Source organism: Sarcophilus harrisii, chromosome 5, assembly GCF_902635505.1.
Source record: "Sarcophilus harrisii chromosome 5, mSarHar1.11, whole genome shotgun sequence".
NCBI classification, from domain to species: Eukaryota; Metazoa; Chordata; class Mammalia; order Dasyuromorphia; family Dasyuridae; genus Sarcophilus; species Sarcophilus harrisii.
In genome coordinates this window covers 99,722,532-99,735,676 of record NC_045430.1, presented here as the reverse complement: position 1 = coordinate 99,735,676, position 13,145 = coordinate 99,722,532, and the positions used below count along the sequence as shown (strand labels likewise).

The following is a 13,145-nucleotide window of genomic DNA, read 5'->3' as shown; positions in this document are numbered from 1 at the left end:
GTAATTTTTTATATTATATTATAACATTATAAGTTATGCTTTAAATTCAGCTCTGCTGGACATGTGGGTTTAATGGAATTATTTAGCTATTCACTATATTGTGAATCTTAAGTTTTGAAGGAAAAGAGAACAAAGGTGATTTTGGAGAGGTTAGAAGGAAAATTTACATGTGGAAAAGAAGTTGGGTAGAGTAGGGAGAAACAGGATCTTTTGTCTTCAGCTTGCCTTCCCTACCCCTGCCTTTTTAGAGGTGGAATGGGGGGAAGGGCAGTCACGTAGAATCCTCCGCCTTTCCTCCAGTAAGTGTGTTCCAGCCGCTTTGTCCAGAGCCTTGGCTTTGGCAAACAATTTCAAGAGATAGGTCCGCTTTTAAGTTAATTGACTGAATATTTGTTTCTTTTGATACATAATGGTTTCCTTGGTTAAGGAATATGGGCATAAATGTGATCCATATTTTGGTAAGATTATTTCTAAAAATTTAATATTTTTAAGAACCTCTTGGATTCTTTTATGTGGTACTAGGATATTCTGTATAGGATATTCTATCTAAGTTTTAATTGATTGTATTGGGTCAGCCTCAGGTCATTTAAAGGGCCTCTGAAAATAATAGGGTTTTTTTTTTTTTTTGTCCTTTTGAAAATGTCTGTTATGGACAATATGCAATTTGGGATATTTGTCTATGTATTGGGTATTTTTTTTTATTTTTTTTTAATTTAATAGCCTTTTATTTACAGGATATATACATGGGTAACTTTACAGCATTAACAATTGCCAAACCTCTTGTTCCATTTTTTCACCTCTTACCCCCCACCCCCTCCCCCAGATGGCAGGATGACCAGTAGATGTTAAGTACATTAAAATATGTATTGGGTATTTTAAAAGCAAACTGGTTTGTATGTATAATATTCACTTATGAAATTGTCTGCTTAAATATGAACTTACTAAGACAAATTTCTTACTGTTATCAATATAAGGTTATGGTAAATATCTGTTTAGGATGTATCTGAAACTTTGGTTAATGGGACTGGTTATTGGAAGTAAAATTTCTTGGGCTTATAATTAATGCTATTTTGGAGTTTTAAAGCTCCACCCTCCTCTGACAGTGGGACAATTAACTGGAGTAAAAATGAATTAAAGCTATTTTATCCTTTATGTGCTGAAGGTTGAGTTTTAACTGCTTAAGTTACATTATAGTAATGTACCTGCATTTTTTTTCCTCTTGTGACTGATCAGAGACAATGGTCAATAAGAAGTGTTAATGCAATTCAATTATGTCATATCTTGCTATTTTCAGTCTGATTATGTGTAATCATTATATCCTAAATACTTAGGCAAATGAGTATTTACCCTGGTCATCTATCTGTTACTGAATATTTGTGTCTGTGGATATTCAGGTTTTTAAAGGTTTCTAAATAACAAGAGACCAATTAGCACAGTGCGATCTAACTGCTATTTATTTGGGACTATAGCTGCCGGGCCATTTGCTTTCCTGTTAAGCAAACTCATCTCTTCACATAGGAAGCTTCTGGCTCTTCGCGTTGGGAAGGTGGGGAGGAGTTGGTTGTTGCTGTTGTTGTGGATTCTGATCAAATTATAGATTATTGAACTGCTTCTGGAACATGGATCAGCCCACCTAAAGCTTTGGTAGCTGTCAGCACACCACACCCACCCCTTCCCTGGACTGAGTGTCTCGGCCCATTCTCAGCATAAGCAGTTTTTGAGAGACTATTGTCCCTGTTTCTAGTGTATTTTGGACTGATATGGGAAATTTGGGAACCCTGATTGGGTCATCTTTTACTGTGTGTTTAAGATTTGGGATGGAAATTGTTAAAAACTGTGTAAATATTGCTGTTATTGTTAAGGAATGTTTAGGAAACTTAATGTATAGGAATTTTGATTCACTCTTGGGATTTATATGTGGGATGGTTATTTGATAATTCCTTTCTGTGAGGAAAAAAAGAGGAGGAAGAGATAGGAAATTGGGGAAACTGATGTATTTTTCTCAAAATACCCGAAAGAAGGGGAATCCTATTCACTTTGCCTTAGGCATTTCTGCCCCACTCCCTATCTCACTAGTTCAGATTGAGTTGGAAATCCATTAAATAATCCTTTTCGTTTTTACTCCTTGCTAAAATTTATTGGACTATGATTAGCTGGTTATGCTTTAACTCTAAAATGCCTTATTCTGTTGGAATTGCCCTGGCAGACTCAGTTTTGGGGATTATTTTTTAGAAACAACCAGAAATCAGCCACCTGTCTTGGGACTGGCAGTCTCTCTGATCTGGTTCTCCACTCCTCTAACCCCAGTTCCTTAATTAGTATTTCAGCATTCTCAAAGGACCTTGCAGTTTGGTATCAGGCCTCTAAAAATTTGGGGTTGCCTGCCTTGGTCTAACTTTGTATACACTACTCAGAAATCTGGATCCTAGTAGCAGCCCTGTCTGTTCCTCTGGGTGGAGAAAGGTGGAGCTACTCTAAGCTTCATCCTTCTTCCCTGGAGAGTGTTGTCCCTCTGAATGGGCAGCATTACTGTCTTGAGCTCTGCTGCTCTATAAGCAGAGGCTGAGTTAATGCATAAATGACTGCAGACCACTAACTCACAGTGAACTGTCCATCTCAAACTGTATTCTCTGGCTGAGATGATCCAACTGCAGAGGGCCTGACATGCCAGCAACAGGGAGCCTTTGTATTGCTGATTAACTCAGGGGTTATCAGGGAGAGACTTGTCCTTGCCATAAGTCCTTGCATTTTTCTAGTTTTATTTTAGTTTATTTGCTTCATATAGGGTTGACCTTCCAGGTATCTGGAGGAAGGTAATTCAATGATTTGAATATTCAGAAGAGAGAGAGAGAGAGAGAGAGAGAGAGAGAGAGAGAGAGTGAGTGAGTGTATGTGGAATGTTGTGCCATAGTTCTCTTTTATTGTCCTTATTCAGTTTCCATAATTGTCCTGACTTTTTCCCTAAACTGTCCTGCTTCAGATTCCTTGAATTGTTCTGCCTCAGTTCCTAACTGTTCTGCAACACACCCCTCCCTCCTAAATCATGATGATCCAGATAAGGAGAAAGACTTTCTGTCTTAGACATTATGACCTCAGATATCTTACTTGTCAGAAAGCTTCCCCTAACTCTGTCAGAACCAGATTGTTAGTCCCGTTAGAACTGAATTGTTAGTTCCCCGCTTTCAGCACTTTGACTCCGCCCTTGCCTCAGTTTACCCCTGTATGTGAGCTACTTGTATATATATATACATGTCATTGAGAACTCACATTGTTTGTTGGATTCTTGGAGACGATAGTCTCATTCAGTCCTGGGACCAAACCATGGATTCATTTGGTCTCAGTAAATCTCTCCCTTTCAATTAAAATATTAAAAACTCTCCAATCTCTATCTTGCCTCCATTTCTCCAGCATTACAATAGAAACTTCATTTTTAATTAAAAATCTAAAAGCTTGCATTATTCTACTAACGTTTCATAACTATAAATGTTCCAACAACATCATCTCAATTAATGTAATCACTCACTCACAACCTAGAATGTACATAAAGTATTTGGCTTTTGAATCAAGAGATTTTTCTCTCTCTTTCTCCTATTGACTGTATCATTGGAGAGACTTGACTAGTAGAAGATGATGCATACAGCCATATGCAAAGAGACATCCACAAGGTAGACAGATATATGTAGAAAGAGACACATGGAGAGAAGACACGATTACAGAGAAAGTTACACAAGATAGGGAGCAATTATGACCTAGGGTTTTAAGAACAGACTTCCAATACCAAGAATTATGTTATCTTTTTGCCACATTTTTCAGAATGAAAGGATCATTTATTTAAAGTTAAAATGGATCTTAGAGGCCAGTAAGATCAATCCTCTCATTTTGAATAAGAGGTAATTGAGGAACATATATGACTTGTGTAGGATTCCATAAATAAGAACTCTCTGTAGTAGGGATGTTCCTGACTCCAAGGCTAACATTCTATCCACTATACGTACTTTTTAGCCACCTCCCTACACATGTACCTCACTATCATTGTACGACTACTGCTGCTGCTTTTTCCATGCTTACATATTCAGTGGGAGAACGCACACAGATTTCTCAGGTTCATGTTTTATGCCAACTGCTCTTTATACCATCTCAATAAATGCCAATACTAAAAACTCAGTCACTAAAAAGGTGCAGCCTCAGTCAAATGAAGACCTTGGCTTAATAAGACTAAGGTCTCCCATTTCATCCAGGGTCATCCATTGGATCCAAATAGCTCTGGAGGGAAAAGTAAGGCAGGTGGCCCTGCCCAGCCTTCCGTCATTTAAATCCAATTCACTTACTTGCATGTCAAGTTATCACCTCCCTGGGTGGGAGGGAAAAATCGGAACAGAAGTGAGTGCAAAGATAATGTTGTAAAAAAACAAAAAAAAAATTACCCTGGCATGGGTTCTGTCAATAAAAAGCTACTATAATAAAAAAAAAAAAAAATTAAAAAAAAAAAAGATATCACCTCCCTGATATCATGGTCCTCTTCCAGAAGGAAGGATAAACAATAAAATACCACTGCTTGGCAATGACTCCTAAATCTCTATCTCTGATTCCTCAATATGTTGGAATCTTTACAAACTGTTAAGCCATTAGAGTTGATAGAGACAATAATTATCTAATTTGACATGGTTTCTCTGATTCCTCAATATGTTGGAATCTTTACAAACTGTTAAGCCATTAGAGTTGATAGAGACAATAATTATCTAATTTGGCATGGTTCAATATGATTGATTTGATCTTAGGAGATATTTTGGGCCAGAACTTGAAACAAGGTACTAAGTACAACTGATGGAAACAATGTGCGTTCCTTTAGAGAGCTCATAAGTATCTAAGTACTCAATGGAGTTCACACGTTTGGGAGAATTTAGGGTTTTGAAAGAGATATCTGAGTTCACACCTCCCTTAGGGCCAGAGCGCATGCTGGGAGATATCCCACAATCTCACTCTCAGAAAAGTAGCATAAATACAACTCCAGTGAGCCACTCAAAAGAGTTACTTGGGAGCATTCCCAGGAGTCGGAGAGGAGAACTCTGGAAGAAAGCCTACAAGCCCTATCTTCGAGACAAGAGAGATTCATCGTATCTTCTACCTTGGTGCTGGCTGGAGTCGGAAGGACAAACCTTTGGATTTGGAGACATTCGGGTGGAGCTCTTGGAACCAAGCAGAGAGATAGGTCTGGGCTAAATGGGCTAGTAGTAATGTTAACAAATAACATGAATTAACATGAGAATTTACACATTTACATATTGTCCATTAGTTCATGTGCCAGGAATTCAATAATTCCTCTCAGTTTGAAGTAAATAATTTTTCATAGCATGAATCAACATACAAAATTATACATGTCCATAAGTCCTAAAAATAGTCCCAAACACCAAAGGAAATAGAAGATTTTTTTTTTAAATCATGAAGATTTTAAAGTTATTTTAACAATCTCATTATCAGCCATGCTCTTTCAGTATCAGATGTTTCTTAAATCTTCTCTTTTGTTTTGAGATTTTTCACTTTTTCTGTTTCTCTCTGATTTTATTATTATAAAATAATTTCTCAATATATACAACTGAAATCTCAAACCTATTATTTCAAACATGGAACAAAATTTCTTTTCCATCACCTGCTCCTCTTTCCAGCTTTACTAATTTTGTTAATTGCCACCATCACCTTTCCTATCACTATGCTCAAAACTTCAAAAATATCTAAGCAGGGTGGTATTGTGGAAAAGGTGCTAAAGGCAGTTAGATGAGACCTAGATTCAAATATTACTTGTATTCCTACAGACAAGTAACAAAATCACCAATTCTTTCATCTATAAAATTTACTAATGCCAACCCTATCTATAAGCTTTGAAGTAACAATAAATGTAAACTACTACCATCTTTGATAAGTCTCAATGCTTTCTCTTAAATATGTCATAAGATAACTAAGCCTTGTTGATTCTGCCTATATAACTCTGGTGTCTGACTTTTTAATCTTATCTCTGGATTAATGCAATCAAATCCTAACAGGGTTCTAATCAACCCTAAATATGTCTTCTATTAAGACAGACATTAAAAAACTGTGCAAAACTGTAAAACTGCCATTTTTCTTACTAACTTTTGTTTTAGAAAATATTTTTTCATGGAAAAAATGTTATTCACAGTTAATCTATAATAGTTTATCATTTTAGTAAATACATATTTTAAAATCTTATAGGTTTTAATTTCTGGCATGGTAAATACCAATAGCTATCACCCACATAAACAAAAATTCTTTGGGTCCTTAATAATTTTCATGAGTATAACAGGATCCTGAGGCCAAAAAATTTGAGAACTGCTAACTCTACAATCTCACTTGAAGACTTCATCAGTTCCCATGGTTTTATCATTTTAAAGCTGATGACTACTACAGCTCTATTTCTTTTCTTTTTAAAAAAATTTTTATTGAAGATTTTTATTTTCAAAACATACGCAAGGATAATTTTTCAACATTGACCCTTGCAAAACATTTTGTTCCAATTTTCCCTCCCTTCCCCCAACCCTTCCCCTAGATGGCAAGTAATCCAATACATGTTAAACATGGTTTTATATATATATATATATATATACATATATATGTAGATCCACTATAGTCATACATATTTACACAATTATCTTTCCACACAAGAAAAATCAAATCAAAAAGGAAAAGGAAATGAGAAAGAAAATAAAATTCAAGTAAACAACAACAAAAGAAGTGAAAATGCTATGTTGTGATTCAGACTCAGTTCCCTCAGCCCTCTCTCTGAGTTTAGATGGCTCTCATAACTAGATCATTGGAACCAGCCTGAATCATCTCATTGTTTAAAAGAGCCACATCCAACAGAATATAATTTTGCTGCTGTTGCCATGTACAATGATCTCCTGGTTCAGCTCCTTTCACTTAACATCAGTTCATGTAAGTCTCTCCTCTGAAATCATCCTACTGATCGTTTCTTATAGAACAATAATATTCCATAACATTCATATACCACAATGTATTCAGCCATTTCCCAACTGATGGGCATCCACTCAGTTTCCAGTTTCTTGTCACTACAAAAATGGCTGCTACAACATTTTTGCACATATGGGTCCTTTTCCTTCTAGAGCTCTATTTCCATGTTCCAAATCTTTCCCAATCTCCAGGTACCCTTCATATCGTCCCAAAGATATTTCAATCCCAGCAATATCTTAAAATCAATGAAACAAAACCAGAAATCATCTTTCCCCCTCAAATCTACTCCTCTTTTAAACATTCTCTTCCAAAAAGCACTGTACTAACTTGGATAGTCTACCTAAAAACTAGAAGTAACAAATTAATATTTGTATCAATTGTGAAACACGAAAAATTATTATCCAACAATAAAACAAAATACTGAAAACAAAAGGAAAAGATATAACTGTTATAAAAGGATTTTTCAAGGAAAAAAAAAACCTTTTTTGGCTAAGCCAATTGGGGTCAAGTGACTTGCCCAGGGTCACACAGACAGGCAGTGTTAAGTATCTGAGGCCAAATTTGATCTCCAGTCCTTCTGATTTCAAAGCTGGTGCTCTATCCACTGCACCATCCAGCAGATATTTATCTAGCTAGATATTTTCAGTAAACATAATCAGATAAAATTCTGACAACCAGAACCTTTAAGGAACTGTATACCTATCCCTACAGAATACTTTCCAAAGTCACAAACAGCCAATTTTCAATGGAAGAAAGATGAGTTGCTAATTAATGATAAACATCCTAATAATCAGAAATTTGAACTCCAGAAGATGAGGTCAACCTGACTCCCAAACCCAGCACTCTATCCACTGAGCCACATAGCTGCCCCCTTCATAAAATATTCGATCTAGCAATGACTAGAAATCACCTAGTCCAACCCCTCCATTTTATAGAAAGTGAATTGCAAAATACAGCTCCTTAAATATTTTTCTTTTTTTGTATTTGCACAGCTTAACCTCTTTTGCTGCTGTTAATAGAATAAGCACGGCTTCTGAATTCTCTATAGCATAAATTTAGGAAAAAGACTAGAAGATGAAAACAAAGAGGGAGATCAAAAAAGCTCCAACATTTATTTTTTACATTGTACAACAGATTACATAAATTTATGAATGTTCTTCTAAAACAAGATGCTGCTCTAAATAGTTGTTGTAGGATACCTTGCCTCCACCACTACAGAATTTTTTAAAATCAAAAGGCTAACATTAACAATGACTTTTTTTGGCTGAGGCAGCTGTGGTGACTTGTCCAGGGTCACACAGCCAGGAAGTGTTAAATGTCTGAGGTCACATTTGAACTCGGGTCCTCCTAATTTCAGGTCGGGTGCTCTATCCACTGTGCCACCTAGCTGCCCTAACAATGATTTTTAAGGAAAAATTTCATGGAATTTCATAGCATCAATCGGCAAAACCGGCATTTAAAAAATAGATTCTAATGGAAATAAGTCCAGAGTGATATAGCAGAAAAATGGTAATATAAAATTATCAGAATTTTTTTTTTCCAAATCAGTGGCAAATCCTGGATCTGAGATTTATTCCACCTATGTGACCTTGGGTAAGTCATTTTATCTCTCAAATTCTTAATTTTCTCATCCTCTAAAATAAAGGGGATGAACTAGACAGTCCCTTAAGTCCCTTTGTATTCTGAATTCAGTGATCCTTTAAAAGGACTCTTAGCTCTTCACACATGCTGCTCATTAACTGAGACACAAGACAGAAATCAAACTAAAAAGATTCATCAGAATCACCTTGCCCCCGGTCATCCAACGCCATAAGGCAAAGAGCAGGCTTGGAAACTGTTTTCTTTTCTCTTCCATTACATAATATTTTTTCTCAACTTTTTATGTCTCAAGTTATACAGTATACTTCCGGGCCGGAATTTCTAATTTTCTAATTCTAATATTCTAAAATCCTCCTAAATTCTAAATTCCTTCTCCATGAGACGCTAGCATAGTGTTTTGTTCAAGGTCCAAGGCCAGAAAGCTTGGAACAGGTATGGAGGTGAAGAGAGCGCCCACAGGGCAAGCAAAGACTCAGGAAAAGCTTCAGGTTCACCTTCTCCACCATCATACACCCCCCCATACACTCTCCCCCATCTCTTCACCATCACCACACAATGCAGCGTCTCTCCTCTCCCCCCCAGCCCCCCCACACACCTGCATACGACCAGGAAAAGGAATAGACCCTGTGCCACAAACAAAAGGTAAAGGTTACCTGTGGCGTCCTTGGTAATGTTCTCGCAGGCAGCCGAGTCCGGCGGTCCTGAGCAAGCAGCGGGCCGGATCCAGGGGCGGGGGGTCCCGGGCAGGAGACAGGATTGGTGGGACTTCCTCCTGACCGCCATTCGCCTGAAGTGAGTGGTGCCTTCCGCGCTCATCTTGCTCCACTTTATTTGCTCTCCTTTTCTCCTTTCTTTGCTACGCCCTTACCCCAGTCAGTACTTTCTTGCAGCCTATGGGGTCTGTTTACCTCATAATTCACGCTACTAGAAATAAGCACCAGATCCACCAGCTCCAAACTGAAATCCGACTCTGCGTTCCCTGCTTTATCTGCCCTCTCCCTCCTCCTCCCTCCTCCGTGGGAGCGTCCGGGAGGCTCCCGGAGCAGAGAGGCGCTGCCGCAGCCCGTCTTTGGCTCAGAACTCCCTCTGCAGAAGTGGCAACTGCAGCAGTTTCGGCGCCCGCTTCCAGGATAAGGCTTTAAAACTCATTTGCATTCTCCATTGCCACAAGGCAGGGTTCACTTGCACCCTTTCCCACAGTTTCTACCATTCCCTCTTTTTTCCGGAAACACTGCCAAAGTAGGGCAAAGGATCCTTGCTATTTAAGGGTCCCCAAAGTGCTGGTTATACTGGAGCCAAGAACTCTTGAAACTGCAAGCAGGTTCCAGAGATGGCAGCTCAGATTCTTTACCTGTTTCACAAGCCTAGCCCCGCCTCAGAATAACTCTGTCAGAATCAGGAAGTCTACCTGGAAACTTCCCACGTAGAACTCGGGAACCATTAAGATAATAGATATATAACTGAAAGGGACTTCAGAAGACATCTTAAACTGTGGTTCACAACCCCACATAGCAGCTGGTTAAGTGAGTGTGGGGGGTCGCGAAATTATGGTTTATTATCAGTAAATGTTGGATTTGTATACCGTTTCCTACACACAGGCATAGGATCACCTAAAACTTTGAGGAGTGAAAAAATTTAAGAAGCCTCGATGATCAGCTGTAGAGATTCAGGAGAAAAAAGAAAGAAATCAAGAATGCACCCCTTTTAAATATAAATGGTACTCAGGGTGTTGTGCCACAGTTCCCTTTTACTGTCCTGCCTCAGTTTCTCTAAATTGTCCTACCTCAGTTTCCCTAGTTGCAACCCTCCTTTTCTGCCCATTAGAACTGAGATAATTAGGGCTGTGGAGATCTGACATTCCAAAAGATAAGACTCCAGATGTCCTATTTCAGATACCTAATTGGCATTGTTTATAATAACTCTAAGTTTCAGACTTCCCTGGCTCTAAACTAGACATATCCTTAACTCCCAGTTTGTTGGAATTTATGGTCCTACCCCCCAACTTGTTACAACCGGATTGATGGTCCCTGACTGTAGATTCCTGCTCACCAGAGTTTGGACTTCACCCCTCTTTGTCTCAGAGCCCTAAGCTTGGAGCCAAGGATATATATGTCATTGAGAACTCACATTGGCTGCTGGATTCTTGGAGACGGTAGTCTCATTCAGCCCTGGGAACAAACTATGGATCCATTTGTTCCCAGTAAATCTCTCCCTTTCAAATAAATTATTAAAAACTCTAATCTCTATCTTGCCTTAGTTTCTCCAGCATTACAAGGGATTTAAGGAATAAATGCTGCACAGATTATTAAAGGGCTTCCTTTAAAAATTATTTAAGTTTTTTTTTTAATCATTCAATTGAGTTATTAAGTGAAAATCATCCCTTTTTAAAAAATGAGTACAGCTTGTTCTCCCACTTCATTTTTTTCATAGGGAAAATGGAGGGAGCAAAAGTTTTTAAAGAAATAACATAAAGATAGATTAAGCCAATGAAAAATAAAATCTTTAACGTTTCCCCTCACGTTCCTCTATTTGTTGTTTCCAATTCTATTGGAATCTAAAAATCCAGAGTTAGAAGAAATCTAATATTTGGGACTACTTTTCCATCTTTCATATTAACCAAGCTTCTCCAGTTTTTTCTTTCAGAATGCACCATAAATCTAAAAGCACTGCTAAAAGCTGTATTAGAGATTAGACTAAAATGCTTCCATTTTCTAGCCCTGAGCAAACAGGTAGCTTCTTGTGGACAGAGTACCTTATGCTTCAGATATAGCCCTGGGGAAAACACATAAATACCCAACCTGTTTCATCACATACCTAGACACCAGCATTAGCATTCTGACTCAGCACCAGGTAAACTACTAGGCCCCTACAGCTCCCAGCAGCATCAGAGAGAAGGGTTCCCATGTGCCTCAAGACAACATCAGTGCAGGACCAGGTAAATTGGCAGGGCATGTAGCCACTGGCACAAGAAGCCTGAAACAGTGCCCCTTCCACACTGGGAGCAGAACTCAAATTTAAAAGAAAAAAAAAAAGGGCTAAAAAAAGATGAGCAAAACTGTTGGGATCTTTACAAAGTGTAAAACTCATTAGAGTTGATAAAGACAATAATTATCTAATTTAGCATGGTTCAGTATGATTGATTTGATTTTACAAGGAGATGTTATGGGCCAGAACTTGAAACAAGGTACTAAGTATAACTGATAGACAACAATGCTTGTATTTACACCTTTACTCATTGGAGTTCACATGTTTGGGAGATTTCAGGGGTTAGTATGAGGTATCTGAATTCACACCTCCCTTGAAGTTCTTAGGGCCAAAGAGCACGCTGGGAGATATCCCACAATCCCACTCTCGGAGAAGCAGCATAAATAGAGCTTCAGTGAGCCACTTGGGAGTTTTTACTTCGGAACATTGTCAGGGGTCGGAGAGGAACACTCTGGGAGGAAGCCCACAGGCAAGAGAGATTCCTTGCATCTTCCACCTTGGTGTTGACTGGAGGCAGAAGAAAGCAGAGGCAGAAGCCAAGGACAAAGCTGCAAGAGCTTTTGGAACCAAACAGAAAGATAGGCCTCTTAGAAAAACTAACTGGGCTATTTTGGAAGGAGAAAATAAACATTTGCATTTTATCAGCTGGCTGCATTTTGGGTGATTATTATTTTTAACTGAAAGTAAGGCTGCCTCCAGAAAAGCTCCCCGAGAAACCCTTTCCCAGAGAGAACCATCTTCTTATATTCTAAAAAAGAAAACGCACCAACATTTTGGTGCCCTGAACATGGGACAAAATCCTGATTTCAGTGGAAAAACCTCCGATCCAGATTTCAGTGGAAAATCCTCTGATCCTGATCCAGTGGAAAAGTCTCCTCAACCCAGAAATTAGGGTAAGTACAACAAAGAAATTTTGTTAAAAGAGTTAAAGTAGGATTTCAGCTAAGATGGGACAGATGTTTAGAAAACAGCCTTCTGTTTCTGTTCAAGGAAAATGTTTAGAGCGCATTGTCAAGATTATGGAAAGCGAAGGTTGGATTATAATTTTGCAGCAGATCACTGAACTTTTACAAACTGTTAAGAACATATGTCCTTGTTTCTCTCTGGAAAAAGAATTGGATTTAAATGAATGGAAATTAGTAGGAGAGGATCTTTGTCAATTCTATAATAAAAATGGACAACTCAATTTCCAAAGACATACTTAATACATATAATTTAATACAACTGGATTTAGGGAATTTTATAAGTGTTAAAAATAAGAAAAAAAATGAAAGTGCCAACTAAAGTAGGTGAAAAGCAGGAAAATTCAGATAAGAATGGAATTAAGTACAATTCTGAGTGTGATACTTCACAGCAGGAGGAATTAGATCATTCCACATCTCATGACCCTCCCCCTTCAATTAACCCTTCATGGGTGGAGGAAGAAGGGGGAGAGAGAGGCAGAAACACAGTCAACTTCTCCTGTGTAGCAGAATATGACAAGATTAGAAGAAGCATTAATTAAGGCAAAAAATAAAGGAGAAGATATATCTGATTTTATACATGCATATCCTGTGATTGAAAAGCTTGACTCTTCAGGT

General features: G+C 38.1%; 1 protein-coding gene across 2 annotated transcripts in view; it reads right to left on the bottom strand.

Annotated features, from left to right (window-relative positions):
• FGD4 (FYVE, RhoGEF and PH domain containing 4) overlaps nucleotides 1–9,643 on the bottom strand; it is a 264,375-nt gene extending 254,732 nt beyond the window's left edge. The window contains exon 1 of one of the 2 annotated variants that reach the window (XM_031938146.1): nucleotides 9,234–9,643. In XM_031938146.1, coding sequence (XP_031794006.1) covers nucleotides 9,234–9,396 — 163 coding nt within the window. In that variant the 5' untranslated portion in view covers nucleotides 9,397–9,643. The remainder of the gene's footprint in view (nucleotides 1–9,233) is intronic. The other variant, XM_031938145.1, reaches the window with a different exon arrangement.
• Nucleotides 9,644–13,145: the final 3,502 nt, after the last annotated feature.